The sequence below is a fragment of the Henckelia pumila genome, chromosome 1 (assembly GCF_033568475.1).
Source record: "Henckelia pumila isolate YLH828 chromosome 1, ASM3356847v2, whole genome shotgun sequence".
In the NCBI taxonomy this organism is placed as follows: domain Eukaryota; kingdom Viridiplantae; phylum Streptophyta; class Magnoliopsida; order Lamiales; family Gesneriaceae; genus Henckelia; species Henckelia pumila.
In genome coordinates, this window is record NC_133120.1 from 133,122,560 (window position 1) to 133,138,948 (window position 16,389).

General features: G+C 27.8%; 1 protein-coding gene and 1 long non-coding RNA gene across 4 annotated transcripts; one reads left to right on the forward strand and one right to left on the reverse strand.

Moving 5' to 3' along the window:
- The first annotated feature begins 283 nt into the window (after positions 1-283).
- Positions 284-9,814, forward strand: LOC140886422 (putative axial regulator YABBY 2). 3 transcript variants are annotated; one of them, XM_073293001.1, is made up of 6 exons: positions 284-598; positions 2,579-2,701; positions 3,710-3,830; positions 7,723-7,771; positions 8,344-8,419; positions 9,587-9,814. In XM_073293001.1, exons 1-6 carry the CDS (start codon positions 530-532, stop codon positions 9,695-9,697), a joined length of 549 nt encoding a protein of 182 aa, XP_073149102.1. In that variant the 5' UTR covers positions 284-529; the 3' UTR covers positions 9,698-9,814. The 3 variants fall into 3 exon arrangements, with proteins under 3 accessions (XP_073149102.1, XP_073149114.1, XP_073149108.1); XM_073293013.1 differs by having other exon boundaries at positions 3,716-3,830; XM_073293007.1 differs by having other exon boundaries at positions 2,579-2,696; positions 3,708-3,830.
- A 2,147-nt stretch (positions 9,815-11,961) lies between these two features.
- On the reverse strand, positions 11,962-12,605 carry LOC140877537 (uncharacterized). Its single transcript, XR_012149285.1, has 3 exons — positions 12,356-12,605; positions 12,254-12,292; positions 11,962-12,107 (listed from the first exon to the last, which is right to left on the reverse strand). It is a non-coding gene; the product is annotated as an uncharacterized lncRNA (long non-coding RNA).
- Between the last annotated feature and the right edge of the window lie 3,784 nt (positions 12,606-16,389).

Consider the following 16,389-nt stretch of genomic DNA (forward strand, 5'->3'; position numbering starts at 1 on the left):
AAAATCAGTTTGGAACTATGAGATAATGAATTTTCAAGAGTGGTCATATGTACGTACGGGACCACACGTTTTTTTTTTCGAATGATAGTCATGAATAAGAAGAAAAATGTCAAAGAAGATCACTATAATAACATTAATATATAACACTATATAGTTGTTAGTAAACCAAAGGCATAAATCTTTTTAAATGAAATTTAAAATACGAGATGAAATAAAGACCATATACTAACTTCTATTTTTATCATATATGTTTAATTAAGACACTTAATTTCTTTTTCTTGACACTGCATATTGTTATATCACTGTATCTGACCTAGATATAATTTTATCCCTTTCTCTCTCTCTCTTCTCCTTACAGTTTCATTACCTTTTTCTCTTGTTTCTGCACCTTGCCTTCAAACTGAAGTTAAGCTGAGCCCTTTGATTCCACAAATTTATGCTTTTAGGCTTTTCTCAAGAAAAATCTTTAGGCTTTTCTCAAGAAAAAAATTTATTGTAATCTCTGATAATCTTCGTCGATCCGGCTAATATGTCACAGGAAATGATCTCCGAACGTGTTTGTTACGTTCAGTGCAACTTCTGCAACACCATTCTAGCGGTATAATTATGTTACTGAATTGATCTCTTTCAAATTTTGAACATTTAAAAAATTCTTAGAAGTCCTTTTTTTTTTTTTTTTTATATATATATATACAGAAAATTTAACCTAGTTAATTAGGGCTTATATGATCGGTGCAGCAAACATGCCTAGCAATAAAGAGTTAATTTTTTACTATTTTCCCATTATTTTTTTTTTTGCATATGCATCGATCTGTATATGATAATCTATAGAGCTAGCAGATGGGAAAAAAATTACTTTTATTTCAATAAAAGTACTACACTATTGGAGCTTAAGAATCATGGGTTTCGTCTATTCTTTCTTGTTATATGATATTTCATGTTTTTCTCTTTTATTTTTTGTGATAAACGTTTTCAAGAATCTGTAAGATAAAGTCAAATTTCATGTTTTTGACAGAAAGAACTGGAGATTTCACAATAATACGATATGTTCAATTCAAGATTTTGTGGTAATTATTAATAATAATGTGTAAAACCCTAATGATCTCCACAAAATCTATCAGCTTGCTTTATATTTTTATATGTTTCTTTTATAGAAACCCAATTAGTATAGTTTATTAAATATATATTATAATATTCCGGAAAACTCTAATTCCGTTTAATAGGGCTAGCTAGCTCCCCATCAAAATTTTCTGATATGTTTTCTTTTGTACTTTGATCACATTAAACTCTAAATTTTTTCCTCAAAAATTCTGCTGCATATACCACGCACAAGATCACAAGGAATTATACTCTTGACATGTAACTGAATTCTTAGTTTCTTACACACATTTGTTTGTTTGTGTGTGTGAAAAATTAATTAGTGCTTTGAGATCCTATTACTTGTTAAAATGCATATAAATGCCGTTGCTTTAACCAAAGAATTTTTACAGATATCTGCAAGAAGAAAATCATTGCATATAAAGAAAAGTGATTTCTTTTCCTTTTCCTTTTTTAGAAAATTTTTCGCATATGAGAACTTCCATTATGTGATCATTTGATTTTTAGTTGCTCAATCCGATGGATTATAAAAAAAAAAAACACGAGCATTTCAATTGGAAAATGTAATACTTAATTTCCGCTAGCTGTTTGTTTCAACAAAATCCATCAAGTTATCATTATCCATATTAATCTCATGGGTAGGCGTTAGCAAAGTCATGGATATATATTTTTTCAAGAAGAAATAATTATATATATATATATGTTGAAATCATAATAGCTAGTATTAATTTGTATCATGATTCTTGGCCCTAGTGCTCGATGAATTCCGTTCCAGTCACGTCGTTTTCTTCTCTTCTCAAACACAAAAATAAAATAAAATAAAAATGAATTATATAAGCAGTGATGCATGGTGTGTCAGAGAGCTGTTCCGAAAAAGTCAGTAGCACTGAAACGAAAGAGAGATTTGAGGCCTTCTTTTCACACAATTGGGAAATCATATTCAATGGTTTTCCTTCCCATATTCTCAACACATTAGTGTTTTCAAACTATATATATATATATATATATATATATATATATAGAGTTCTTTTATGGTTTCCAATATTATATGCCCAGTTCATGCCCACCATGTACAAGTCAACTCATCTATTATACCGGTCAACTCATCTATTGTACATGGTGGGCATGAAGAGGGCATATAGTGTTGGGCACTTAAAAAAAAACTCTATATATATAGAGTTTTGCTATGCTGCCCACCTCCATGCCCACCTATGAGGTGGCAATCATCCATTGAATGAACCATTTGTATGTGATTCATCTCATCCATTGGATGATTGCCACCACATAGGTGGGCATGGAGGTGGGCACGAGAGGTGGACAGCATAGCAAAACTCTATATATATATATATATATTTCTTCAAATATTTACCCTCTGCTTTGTGAAAGAACTAAATAATAAATGAATTTGGTCATGCATTTAGATAAAGAATTAATTATATATATATGAGACTATATATCTAGCTAGGTTTTGCATATATAGGTAAGTGTTCCGTTGAGCAGCATGTTCACAATTGCAACGGTGAGATGCGGGCATTGCGCGAATTTGCTGTCGGTAAATATGGGGGACTCGCTGCTGAATAATAATATTCAAGATCTCCAGCAGGTTAATTAATTAATTCTCTTTTTATTTTATTTGTTTTGTTTTGGGTCAAATATATAATTCAGCTAGCAGTACTGTTTCGGATTCTTCTACAGTTGTTTCTTGTTGCCTGAAATTAAAAATGGAGAGATTGTGTCATATCATATCAGACACGAATAATTAATTAACGTACGTATATATATATATGTTTCACCGTCCAACATTAACATACCTTTGTTTTTAGCGGTTACGTCTATCGTCGTTTAACACGTGATTTAAAATTAGAGAAAATCCATAGTCAAAATTCATTTAGTGTCTCCACATCATTTCCTGTTCATCTAGTTTCGTCTACCCTTAATTTGCAGGATTTTATTCCATCAATACTTGGTTGATTTCCCCTCACAAATTTTGATTTCTAAAATTTGTCTATGATCTTTTATCAAGAAAAAAAAAATTGATCAATGATACTTAATTTACTCTTTTTTAATATTTATTGTCCTATGTGATTTGGGATTGGAGGTTAATTACTTTATATACCTCTTCGGCTTTAAACAGGGCAATTATTTCTCTTTGTAAATTATTTTTTCTATATTTTCAAATTTTAATCTTAGTCTTCCATCTTTCAAATTTTAGCAGTTTTAGTCTTTTTTTCTTTTGTGAAAGACTAAGATTATAAATAAAAAAAATGAAATGCAGATGAAACAAATAGAGCAAATTAGGACTTAAATATTCTAAAAGTCAAATATACAATATCATAACAAATTTAAAATTTTTCTTGTGAATATATTATGATTCTTATAACTATGCATTTTCTGTCAAACCAGAAGGTCATGCATTGAAAACATTGAGGCAAGAAAGGTCAAAAGATATATATGCCACCAATTGTGATTTTTTTTTAAAAAAAAATTGAAAACATTTCTATGAGTTATATTCATATATAAACTACATAAACAACTAGAAAAATAAATATAAAAAGACTAGCTAGCTATTGTGTAAGCTAAAAATTAAATCTCATTATTTTCTTGAATTAAGATTCAGAAACAACTCTTTATGAGTGAGAATGCTGTTAAAGATAACTGTTCATCTTCAAAGTGGAACAAAATTGGATCATTGCCGGCAGAGTATGAACAACCAAAGATGGCTCCAATTCGACGTAAGTTCATTATTCTGCTCTTCCTACATACATTATACATGTTGTGAAATCTAATATATTTTTAAATGAAAAATTGTAAATTAGTCTGTTTTGTGTTTTTGTCTAGTAACTTATTCATGTTGGGTTTTCATTCAATAAATTGGAATTTTTTTTTAATTTTGATATGTGTTTTAAGGGAAAATGATTTTTTTGTCTATTAACTTATCTATTTCTCGGTTTTGGTCCATTAACTTTTTAAATTTTAGTTTTGGTACACTGACTTTTAGCTTTCAGTTATTTTGGTACGATTACTGACGTGAGCTTAACATGTCAGCATTTTATGGTGTCGTGTCATTAATTTCCGATGTCATATCAGCATTGCAGGTATCACGTCAATAATTGGACCAAAATTACCAAAAAAAAAATAAAAATTAATGTACCAAAATCAAAATTTAAAAAGTTAATAACCAAAAAAACTATTTTTACTAATTTTTTGTTTTTTTTGTCCGAAAGCAGTACTCATTTTATCAAATATTAGTTATTTGACACCATGAATGTTCTTCTATATGGCTGATCATGTGGAATAATAAATTTTTTTTTGAGATATAAATATTATATTGTACACATTAAAATCTACATATCTAAGCAAAAATAAAGGAGAACCACAAACTTATTTCCTCTCATTCTAAAATATTGATCAGTATTGTTTTGCCTTATTTTTTCCCATTGTTTTTGTTTAGATTTAATCCAATTTATGTAATATTGATTTATTCTCGCTATGTTAGTTACACAGAAGAGCATCAGTGTCAAATAAAAATTATTAAATAATTTTAACAAAACAAAACAAAAAGATCCAAGTTATTAGATGAAAACCAAAAGGTTAGAAATTTTATTTTGTAAAGTGTTTCTGTTTTTACTCTTAAATAAAATTAGAAGCAGAAGGATTAAGAAAACAAAAATTCTAGTTTCTAAACAAACACTTAAATCAATGTTTTTTTTAAAACGGATTTTGTAACCAAAAAATAGTTTTTTTTTTTTAAGAAAAACACTTTTAAAAAAATGATTGTACTCAATTGCTTTCTCCAACTAAACGCATTCTTAACCTGATTTAAGCTAGATCAGTACATTGACATGATAATGGATTTGAAATATTTATTTAAATAAGAATGCAATAGAAAATACCAATAATAATTAATGTTCAATTAAGAGTAATAATGGCCACATTTAATTTTATCACATTTCATATGAATTAGTAATGAATTCAATAGAATATCTAACTATTTAAGACAAACATATGAGGAATATATTATTATTATTATTATTATTATTATTATTATTATTATTATTATTATTATTATTATTATTATTATTATTTTCACTATACTAACTAATTTGGTTTAATGGTTCGTTCTTTTATGGATGTAAACATTATCCATATATATCCTTTTTTTAATAATGTTTAATATTTAAAAATAAACCAATATTATCTTAAATTCACTAATAAACTAATATATCTATTTCAATCTTACCCATATTAATTTAATAATTTGTTCTATTGTTAAATAACTATATCATTCTGAATACGTGAAAATTATTATGAAACATCATAAATATTAAATTAAATCTGATTAATATGTTTAAATGATTATTCTAATAAATTATTTGAAACACTTATAAAAGTCATCTTGAAAGTTTTTATTCACAAAAATTCATGTGATTCTCACTTTTTAATTTTATGAGACGAATCTCCAATATGACCCGATCCATGAAAAAATATTATTTTTATATAAAAATAGTTATTTTCATTGTAAATATGAATCGTGTCAACCCGTCTATATCCGTGAGTCAGTTGCACATATATAAGATTTACACTTTTTATTTAAGATAATATAAATTTTAGATTGTTCGGACGAAGATATTTATTATCAAAATAATTTAATATATATTCACGAAACACTAGCATAGAAGAACTGGTATACCATTAAATTTTTGGTCTTCTAATTAGTTAAATTTTTGTCAAATTTTTGGTCTTCTAATTAGTTAAATTTTTGTCTTAGCCCTAATAAGTTTCTTTTTTCTAAAAAAAATATTATTATGTTTTTGGCCAGAATATTGATGCGAAGCTGGATATTACTAATACCCCATATATAATCCATAATTTCATATCATCCTGTTAACGTTCTATAGCGAAAATCGGATTAAGGTAGTGTTTGGGACAGCTTCTAGGAATTTTCAAATTTTGTTAAAGAAGAGCTGGAAAGTGCTTCCTAGAAGCTCTCACAAACACTACCTAAATGTACAAGAGGCACTAAGGCGAAATTTGACTAAATAGATGCTTAAAACTCAATATAAGCGGAATTATGTTGTAGTTTCTGAAATTAAATTTTCCCCATAAGAGGCACTAAGGCGAAATTTGACTAAATAAATGCTTGAAACTCAATATAAGCGGAATTATGTTGTAGTTTTGAAATTAATTTTCCCTATACACATTATACAAGAACAGTCTCATAAATAATAATAAAAAAAATACAGCTAGGTAAATGCCTATAATAATTAGGCCAGGAAAAGGGAGAAGTATTGTCTTCTCACTTTTGAATTGGAAACATAGTTAGATTTCAAAGTAGTGTATTGTATTTGTAAGAGCCAAAATGACAACTTTGTCATCAAGTAAAATTTTGATGGGTTTTGTGCGAAAAAGGAGCACCTGACTTTTTTGCTTCATTTATGACCTGTTACGATTGCGACTTTACAGTTTCAGACAACTCATTTTTACACTAGTACTTTTATAACATTTAAAAAATAAAGGGAAAATAAAAAAAGAAACATATATCTTTGTTCATAAATTAAATCACAATTCATTAGCTAAGGGAATTAATTAAAGGATGATTATAATATTCATGATTGGTTTCGAGATAACCTGTTAGTCGACGTTTCTCCTATGATATTTTAAATTTTTTTTGAAATTATGTTAATCTTCCCATTAATGGTATATTGTACATTTGTAATTGTATTTTTACTTTATGAGCTAACTGATTCTCTTTACATTTTTATCACCTACATATGTGCTAAAATTTCAATTTTGGCCGCAATCTTTATATTTATATTTTTATTTTTATACTTTTACAATTTTTAATCAATTTTTAATCTAATCTGACATGTTCAGTGTCACAACATATATCCCATATAAAAATGACTAAAATCTCCAACAACTTATAACAATATAAGAATAAGACTGAAATTATATTTGACAACGTAGATAACCATAATTGTAAGAATAAAAATGCATAGGACCAAAATTACAGGTTTTCCTTAAGTACTTGTTGAGCATATTCTATCATAGTACTACTATAAACGGCAAATAAATGAAAAAGTGGTTATCATGATATGGTATTTCAAGTTAATTTTGTTATGTGAATCTCTTCTTTGACTTGACCTTTGAAAAATATTATTATTTATATCAAAATTACATTTAGCTTTATATATGAATCGGGTCGATCCGTCTCATAAGAGATCCACCCGCAAAAAAAAAAAAAAGCTGAGCAATATATAAAAAGAAATTAAGAAGAAATGTGTAACTATAATGTATATATATAGTATATTGTTTTATAAAAATATATGGGTTTAATGTTATGCCAGTTTCTAAAAATTAATGTTAGTTATGAAAATAACGATCACTTCCTTTAAAAGTTTCAGCTTCACGTTTAAGTAGAAATAATCGATACACCATATTGTATACTGAATCATTCATATTACACATGCGTGGTCGTGATGTCATTGTTATTATTATATTTTTGGTTTTCAATTTATTTATTTATTTATTTAATTTTAAAAATATATTATCCTTGTTTAAATATGTTTGTAATTCTTAATTAGCTCGGAATCATAATTTACACTGTTATGAATTTTTTTACAGCCCCAGAGAAAAGACAACGAGTTCCATCTGCATATAATCGCTTCATAAAGTAAGTTCTAAATATTTCTCGCTCGTTTTATAATATTTGATTATTTTTGATTTTGATATTTTATGTTATCGAAAATAAGTAGTAGTTCTGTATATTTAAATTTTGCCAATATTAATATTTTACTCACATAAAACTCATGTCGATGTCAAGTTGACAGCACATCAGCGTCACATTGAAAAAACGCTAGTTAAAAAAAAAAACTAAAAACACTAAATTAAAACTGAAATGTAACAATAGGTGACCGAACTGCAAAGAATCGAGTATTTAAGATCAAATTTGTAAAATTTCCAAATTTAATATATTCTTCTATTTTTTCTTTAAAAAATATTGGCACTGAGCAGTCAGCACTCTTAAGAACTATTCATTTAAATATTAGCTACTTGATTTTTAAAATCTTGTCCCAAAAAATAAAACTATATGGTTACCTCCCTTAAAAAATCCGATTCGTGCGGATTCTTCCCCCTACTGATGAAGACCGTTAATTAATTTTTTTTAAATAAAATGATAATTCGAAAAGAACTATATTTCTTGCTAACCCATATAATTTTATGTTTAATTTGTGAAATTTACAGAGAGGAGATTCAGAGGATAAAAGCCAGCAATCCAGAAATCAGCCATCGCGAAGCTTTTAGCACAGCTGCGAAAAATGTTAGTTATTTTCTCTCTCATATTTCATAAATCCGCATAAAACTTTACTTCTTAAAAATTAATAATAATAAGAATTTACTTTAAAATGATAACTTTTCTAGGCATTTGAACTTATATATTAATCACAAAAACTCATATATCATTGTCTTACAGGTCATGTAATAAAAATCTCTCAATCGATCTACGAAAAATATTATTTTTAAAATTATAATTTTTTTACCATATCTGAATAATGTGTTTAATCTTTAAATTATACTGAATGAAAAATATATATTTTTTGAGTCATGGATGTACACTTAAATTTACACTCGGGTGTCATTTTTTTCGAGGGTGTACGTAATAGAGAATATATAGAAAATTATCTATCAAGAGTACTTTTATGATTACCATACAAATTATAAGAGTTTTTTGCACCAAACCCCCTATGAAATATTGAAAAAACACATTTTTGTCATGTGAAATTTTAACAGGCATCTCGGCCTTAACCTTTCGTAATAGTTGTACGTTTAACCCTTGGTACGATGAGTTTGTTACGCACGCTGTTTTTTTTGTCAAAATAATCAATTTTTTTTATAATATTAGGATTATAATACGAAAGCCACATTCTATAATTGTAATAATTTTCATATCTACACAAACACATCATGCACCCACATCAGAATACATAATTTTTCTTCACAAATATGCATGTGATGTATTTGAGTAAATATGAAAAATATTAAAATAAATGGACATTTTTGTACTATAAACCTAATATTATACTATAGACATAACATTGTAGAAAAAAAGTTGCTTAGATGTCGTAACAACACATATTCAATAGTTTGTTGTGGCAAGAGTTAAACGTACGTGCAACTATCACAAAAGATTAGGGTGTCTATTAAAATTTCACAAGAAAGAAGTGTATATTTTCAATATTTCAATTTGATACAATAAACTCCAAATTATAATCCTGAATACAACCTAGAGTCAGTGTACAGCCATAATTTTCCCCTTACATCATTCTATCCACCATGTAAATGCAAAAGAGGACAGCGTATGAAACAAAGAAAATAAATAAAGCTATAAAGGTTAGATTTTATACATGTCCACAAGGAAAAATCAACACAGAGTTGTGACAAATTAATTAATTTATTATTCATTATATTTATTTATTCATTTTTGCAGTGGGCACATTTTCCTCACATTCATTTTGGACTCAAGCTGGAGAGCAACAAACAAGCAAAGCTGGACCATGCAGGAGACCAAGGAGCTCAAAAATCTCTTGGTCTCTTTTAAGATTTTTATACACTGGAAATTAATAAGGGTAAATCTCGCAATGCTTTTAAACTTCTTCCCAAAATTTTAAATTTTGTGGCATTAAATTACCAGAAATCTGGCTTTCCACGGGAAAAACGACGTATTTTGTCTCGAAAACAAGTTTTCGGGACAAATTTAGCTGATTTTTCGTGGTTGAGCCTTACTTTCTGTAAACTTTTGACCCTTATTTATAGACTGAATTTTTCAAAAACCATCTAGTTATTTTTACTCAATAAAAATTATAAGGGACTTGTAAACTGCCACATTAATTTCATGAAATTATGGGGTTGCATTTAAAAAGGTGCTGAGCTCACCCTTAAGAATTAATTTGTGATCTGTTGAAGAAATTTGAGATGTGAGTTACGCTATGGTTGTTGCCCTTTAAATTTGAAATGATATATATTTCATGACTTGTTATTGTTATATGTTTGTAAAGTTGTACCAAATTTACAGAATTATGGAGTGAATTTAATTAAATATTGGGTGTCTGGATATTCTCATATATATATATATATATATATATATATATATATGGGTTTCAATTCGGGTGGGTCGGTGGGTCCGGATCGGGTTGACGAAAATAATTCTAAAAATTTCTCAACCCAAACCCGAACCGAACCCGAATCAACCAAAAAAATGCCCAACCCAAACCCTAACCCTAACCCTAACCCGCCTAACCCAATCAATCCGAATCAACCCGATTTTATTTTTTTAACAAAATAATTAAATAAAAATTCAAAACACACAAAATAATAGTAATATTAATTTAATCATATAATAACAAAATATAAGCTTATATATAATTTAAATTTGAACTTTTAGTTGTAGAAAATTTAAAGTATACTTATTACAAAAGTAAAAATTATTTTAAAAAATAAAAATTGTACAAAATAAACTTTAAATGACGAAAATCTATTATATCAATATATAATAATTTTTTTCAAACTTACAACGTATAAAATTGTAGTAAATCTATCTTAATTTTATATAAAAATAAGAAAAAATTGTTTTGGTCATGTATATTTGTCACTTTGCGATTTCAGTCCTTTATATTTTCAGATTTCAGTTTTAGTCCGCTATCTTTATTTTTTTGGTAATTTTAGTCTTTTTTTTCGACGTGGCGCTGACGTGGCACCAATTTAGTGCTGATGTGGAGCTGACATGTACAGTGTCACGTAATCATTTTTGAATAAAAAGGATTGAAATTGCCAAAAATCAGAACATGCAGGACTAAAACTGAAATGTGAAAACATAAAGGCCAAAATCGCAAAGTGACAAATATACAAGACTAAATTTGTAATTTTCCCTAAAAATAATAATAATTAAAAGTTTCGGGTCATTTCGGGTTTCCCCACCTCGTCCCCGACCCGGGTTTTAGTTGTTTTTTTTTTATTTTTCGCATAACTAAAACACGGTATCGGATTTTAGTGGTCAGGGACGAGTTGGACATCATTAGTTCACTACAAAAAAAGTTGCCTATAAAAGCGGTTTTTATGAGTTATAGGAGCGGTTTTCAACCGCTCCTCAGCTTTTACCACCGGTTTCATTACCGCTCCTCTTATCAGTGGCCCTATATCTTATAAAAGCGGTTTTTTAAACCGATGGTACAAGTAGAAAAACCGCTCCTATTATTGGCTACAGGTGTGGTTTGAAACCGATTTTATTCGTCGTACATATAACAACGATTTCAAACCGCTTTGAAACAAAATAATTTAAGAGCGGTTTAAGTTCGATCTTGAAGCTGTTAAATATAAGAACGGTTTAAACTGCTCCAAATACCATGAATTAAAGAGTGGACACTAACCGTTCTTGAATAAATGGTTTTAGAAGCACATTTAAACTACTCCTAAAGTCATAGGTTTATGGTGGTTTAAAATCTCTCTTCATGTCAATGATTTAAGAGCATTGTTAAACCGTCTTTACAATAATTGATTTAGAACCATTTCCAAGTTCATGTTAATTCATGATTATGGAGCCAATTTCTTCACCACATCTATTCAATATAGGATAGGATATAGAATTAAACGGTTTTATATCTTTTAAAGCATATTTAGTAGTAGATTTCTTTTTTTAATTAAATTTATTTTCCAAATTAAAATAAATAATTGAAAATATAATTTATCCATAAAAAACAAAAATAAATAAATACCATCAATTAAGTAACAAAATCCTTTAAATTTAACAATTAACAATTAACAAATTCAAATAGACAAATATTAACAAACTATTATTATCCACAAGTAGTAACATTTGAAAAACAAAAAACAAAAAACAAAAGTCTATCCGAATACTATCTCGTTCCCTGTGTATATTGAGAAGATCTAAGATTACTCTTCCATATATTTGGTGGAGTTTGGTGGAGCATAATATGTTGCTTCGTAATAACTACCTGAATAATCCACAAGATAAAAAAAAAAAACATATATAATTAGTCTTGCATATAATAATACTTAATAACTTTAATAAAATAGAAATAAAATTTTAATCAAATTATTATTAGTCAAATATCAGAACTTCCATTTTGTTTCCACATACCTGTCGTGTGGTAGTGCAGCACAACCTCATTAAGCAAACCTGTAAAAAATTAGGAAAATTTATATGGAAAAATAATTTTGAAGAACCCAGACTTGATATTACCTTCTCTTGTATCATCATCAATGGAAGCATCTCTTCTTTTCCTTTCTTTTTACTTCATCGACATACTGAAAAAATAGAGCTCTGAAATGTGAAGAGATATGCGTTGATTGCACTGTGAAATCTCAATTCCATATCATATTTAATGAAAAAAATTACGAAGCTAAAAAAATTAACATAAACAAAAATTGAATATCATCCTTCAAGGGCCGCACAAAAAAAGGGAGAAACAAGAATGTGAAATTATGGAAGAAGCAAGAGTAAGCAAGGAAAATAAATAATCGGTGATTTTGAAATGAGGGGCGCAAATTTTAAAATTAATTTTCAATTTTCAAGCGGGAGATGAGATTTTGGTTGTGGATTTGGATGTAAAACCCACGTACAAAATGATAGGGAAATACCAAATATTTGATCATTAATTTTTTTTAATATATAGATTTTTTTCTTATCGAAATGAAATTGCTTGTCTTTTATTAAAAAAATTAATTAAACTCATTTAAAATGGAATTTTGTCATGAAATCGTTCATTAAACTAAAAAAAATTTATGATCGAAAATATAAAGATTTTTAAATTAAATATGTTTACTTTTAACATAATCTTACTATTTAATTAAATTTTACTTCATTTAGCTCATAATAAGATTATAGTAATACCCAATATTTTATTTTTACGATACAAAAATGACGTGTATAAGTAATTTTGCTCTGATTATCATAAAATAATCTTTGTTTTTAAATCTTTAGTCTTATACCTATCCATATTTTAAAATTCAACCATATTTTTGTCTACATTTGAAATTTTTTAGATAGTTCACTACTTCTAGCTAATATAAAAAATCATTAATTTGAAAATAACAAAAATTATCACGTTTAGATCGATATTTCAATCGTATAAGTACACATCGCTTGTAAAAAATACTAGTATATATTATATTCATTCTGTACATATTTTTCCGTCGGATCAATTATGACATATTTAATTAAATGCAAAATATGGATGGAATTGAACATTAAAAAATTTGTAGTTAAAAAACAATATGTATACTATTCATTAAACTTGCGTCATGTAACTAATCAACTTGGTCAGTCAATATGACACAAATACAGATTTATATTTATAGTCTTCCTACTTTAAATAAACGAATACAAATATCAACAAGAAAGAAGAAAAAAAATTAACCATTCTAAAGAAGAGGAAATTCTCTCATTAACATGTATAGCTGAAAACTCATTATATATGTTTGAAAACCCATTTTCTTAAAAACCAAAAAATTGTATAGCACCCGCATTGTATATATCCATCACTAGTGTGTATAATTTGGGTATTATTAATAATGTAAAGTGTAGGGGATTTAAGATTTAAAAATATTATTGAATATAAAATGTTTGTAAACTAAATTATTTTAAGATAATGTATTGAAGTTATAAAAGAATAACTTAAAAGGAATACCAAATTTAATTTATATTTGATAATATAGTATAGATGATTATACATATATCTCACCAATAAAAATTATATATATATATATATATATATATATAACATATACATATGAGTAGTTATCTCGTGAGGCGGGTCGATCTATACATACTTATAGTAAAATGTAATAATTTTGATATAAAATGTGATATTTTCATGAGTCGATCGGGTCAAGTATATGTATCATAAATTAGCCCGTAAGACGATCTCATAGGAATTTGTGTATATGTTTTTATGCGTGTATGTCCATATATATATGTATAGTTTTGATCTCACACACCCTAGTGTGCAGGATTTTGTGAGCGATCATTGTATATATACATATAAGAAAACAATCAATTTGGTCCCCAAAATCATCATGCTTTGTGTTTTCATTATCTAAGTGGTCAAAGTTAAGCCTTAGTGCAATAACTTTGATTTTTATCAGTCTTCGTTCATATTTCGGATTGTTAGCATGACATCAGAAATATTAGCAATATTCAGTATCATATTTATATTTTTTGGTATCACGTCAATGCTCTAGAAAAATATGACTTAAAAAACAAAATTATTGTATTAAGACCCAAACGTCGACTATTTACATAACCAAAATCCAAAAACCAAAAAAGCAAACTTACAAAAAAAAATCGACTATTTTCTTCACATATATATACAATGAAAGATGTGACAGCTGGTGAGGATTGTTATATTTCATATAAATAAAATAAAATGAAATCAGATGAATTATACTTCGATAATACAAACCTGCCCATTTTAGACAAGTTTGATCTGATTTCATTCATTGAACCTGAAATCTCGTCAATGGCATCACTAATATTATTAACATTTTATTATTATTATTATTATTACTGTTATTTTATTATATTAATAACACTAATTAGTATGATTTGTATATTACCATTATCATTATTGACGTATGTAGAATAAAAACATCATTTCTCCGAAAAGTTGTTCAATATGAACGGTTTATAGAAACAATTTACATCAACCACTTCTAAAAATATGTAATAAGAACAATTCGAGAAAGCAATACTAAAATCATGGATCAATAAAAGCGGTTAATAGCAGCAATTTACATAAAAGCTGCTAAAAATATTCGGTAGGAGTGGTTAAAGAAGTGCTCCTAAATACGCGTGCAATAAAAACAGTTTATAACAACAGTTTATTCAGAACCGTTGCTAAAAATATTCGATATAAGCAGTTTCAAAATTGCTCCAACAAAGTATATCTATAAGAACAGTTTACAACAGCGGTCTATACAAACCGTTGCTAAATCTACTCAGTAAGAACAATTTCAAAACCTCTCTTAAAAGGTAAGGTAATAGAGATGGTTTAACTAAAACCGATTATATTGGTCACCTTCCAAGAGCAGTGTTAAAACTGCTCCTAAAAGACCGCTCTTAAAAACAAGTTTTTTTGTAGTGGTTGGGCAGCTGAAAATTTCTATATATATATATATATATATATATATATATATATAGTTTTGTTATGATGTTCACCTCTCGTGCCCACCTCCATGCCCACCTATGAGGTGGCACTCATCCATTGGATGAACCATTTATATATGATTCATCTCATCCATTGGATGATTGTCACCTCATAGATGGGCATGGAGGTGGGCAGCATAACAAAACTATATATATATATATCTCTCCAATTTTATGTACAAAATAATAATAGCTAGCACAACTTCATTTATAAAATTGAATACAAGTGTGGCGTAAGTAGATCGAGTTTAACATCCCTCGAGTTCGTACTGCCACCGCACTGATTTAATAAAAAGAGTGAAGTAAAAACATATGTTTCGCTACATCAAAATTAAACAATAATTTTAGATACAATAATACCACAATATATATATTTCTAGAACTTAAAATACATTAATTAGATTAATAAATTATCAACTCAAAAACGACGAATATCCATAAATCCACAATTATGCATCAACAAATCCACAAGTATAACCCGAAAATGCATGTATCCACAAGTATTTCCACAAAATTAAAAGTTTATCTGCAAGTATATCAAAAAATCCACAATGAAAACCAATTATCCCAACGTGCAAGACCCATTTAGTCACCTATACATAAGAGTAGACGAATTCTCTCCATTCACTTCTAACTTCATCATATTGAGATTGACTGTAATATTGGTTCTTGATTGATCCTATAAACTGAAATGTAAAAGTACAAAATGCATTAGATTCATGAAATAATCATCCAAAAAAAATGACACTGAAATCTATACAGTAATTCTAGATTCTGAAATCAAGACACTAATCTATAATTCTAGCTTACGAAGGAACAGAGAAATTTTTTGTAAAAGTGCATAAAAACTCCAAGCTTAGAATGATTGAGAAAAAAACCCGCGCCCTAGTCACGGGATTATAATGGCAAAACATGATTAAGAGATCATAATCTTAATTAACCAAGTGTTTAATCGGACTATAAATGAGACTAAATGACTTCGAAACCACCGAAGAGTTTGGAAGATCCGAACCATGATCGAAACATTCGATCAGAGTTAGGCCATGTAATTAGTAGGTGTCAGCCACACA

Coding starts and splice junctions, on each gene's coding strand:
- LOC140886422 (XM_073293001.1), top strand. CDS start 530: ATGTCACAGGAAATGATCTCCGAACGTGTTTGTTACGTTCAGTGCAAC. Junction 7,772..8,343: donor GCATATAATCGCTTCATAAA/GTAAGTTCTAAA, acceptor TGAAATTTACAG/AGAGGAGATTCAGAGGATAA. Junction 8,420..9,586: donor TTAGCACAGCTGCGAAAAAT/GTTAGTTATTTT, acceptor TCATTTTTGCAG/TGGGCACATTTTCCTCACAT.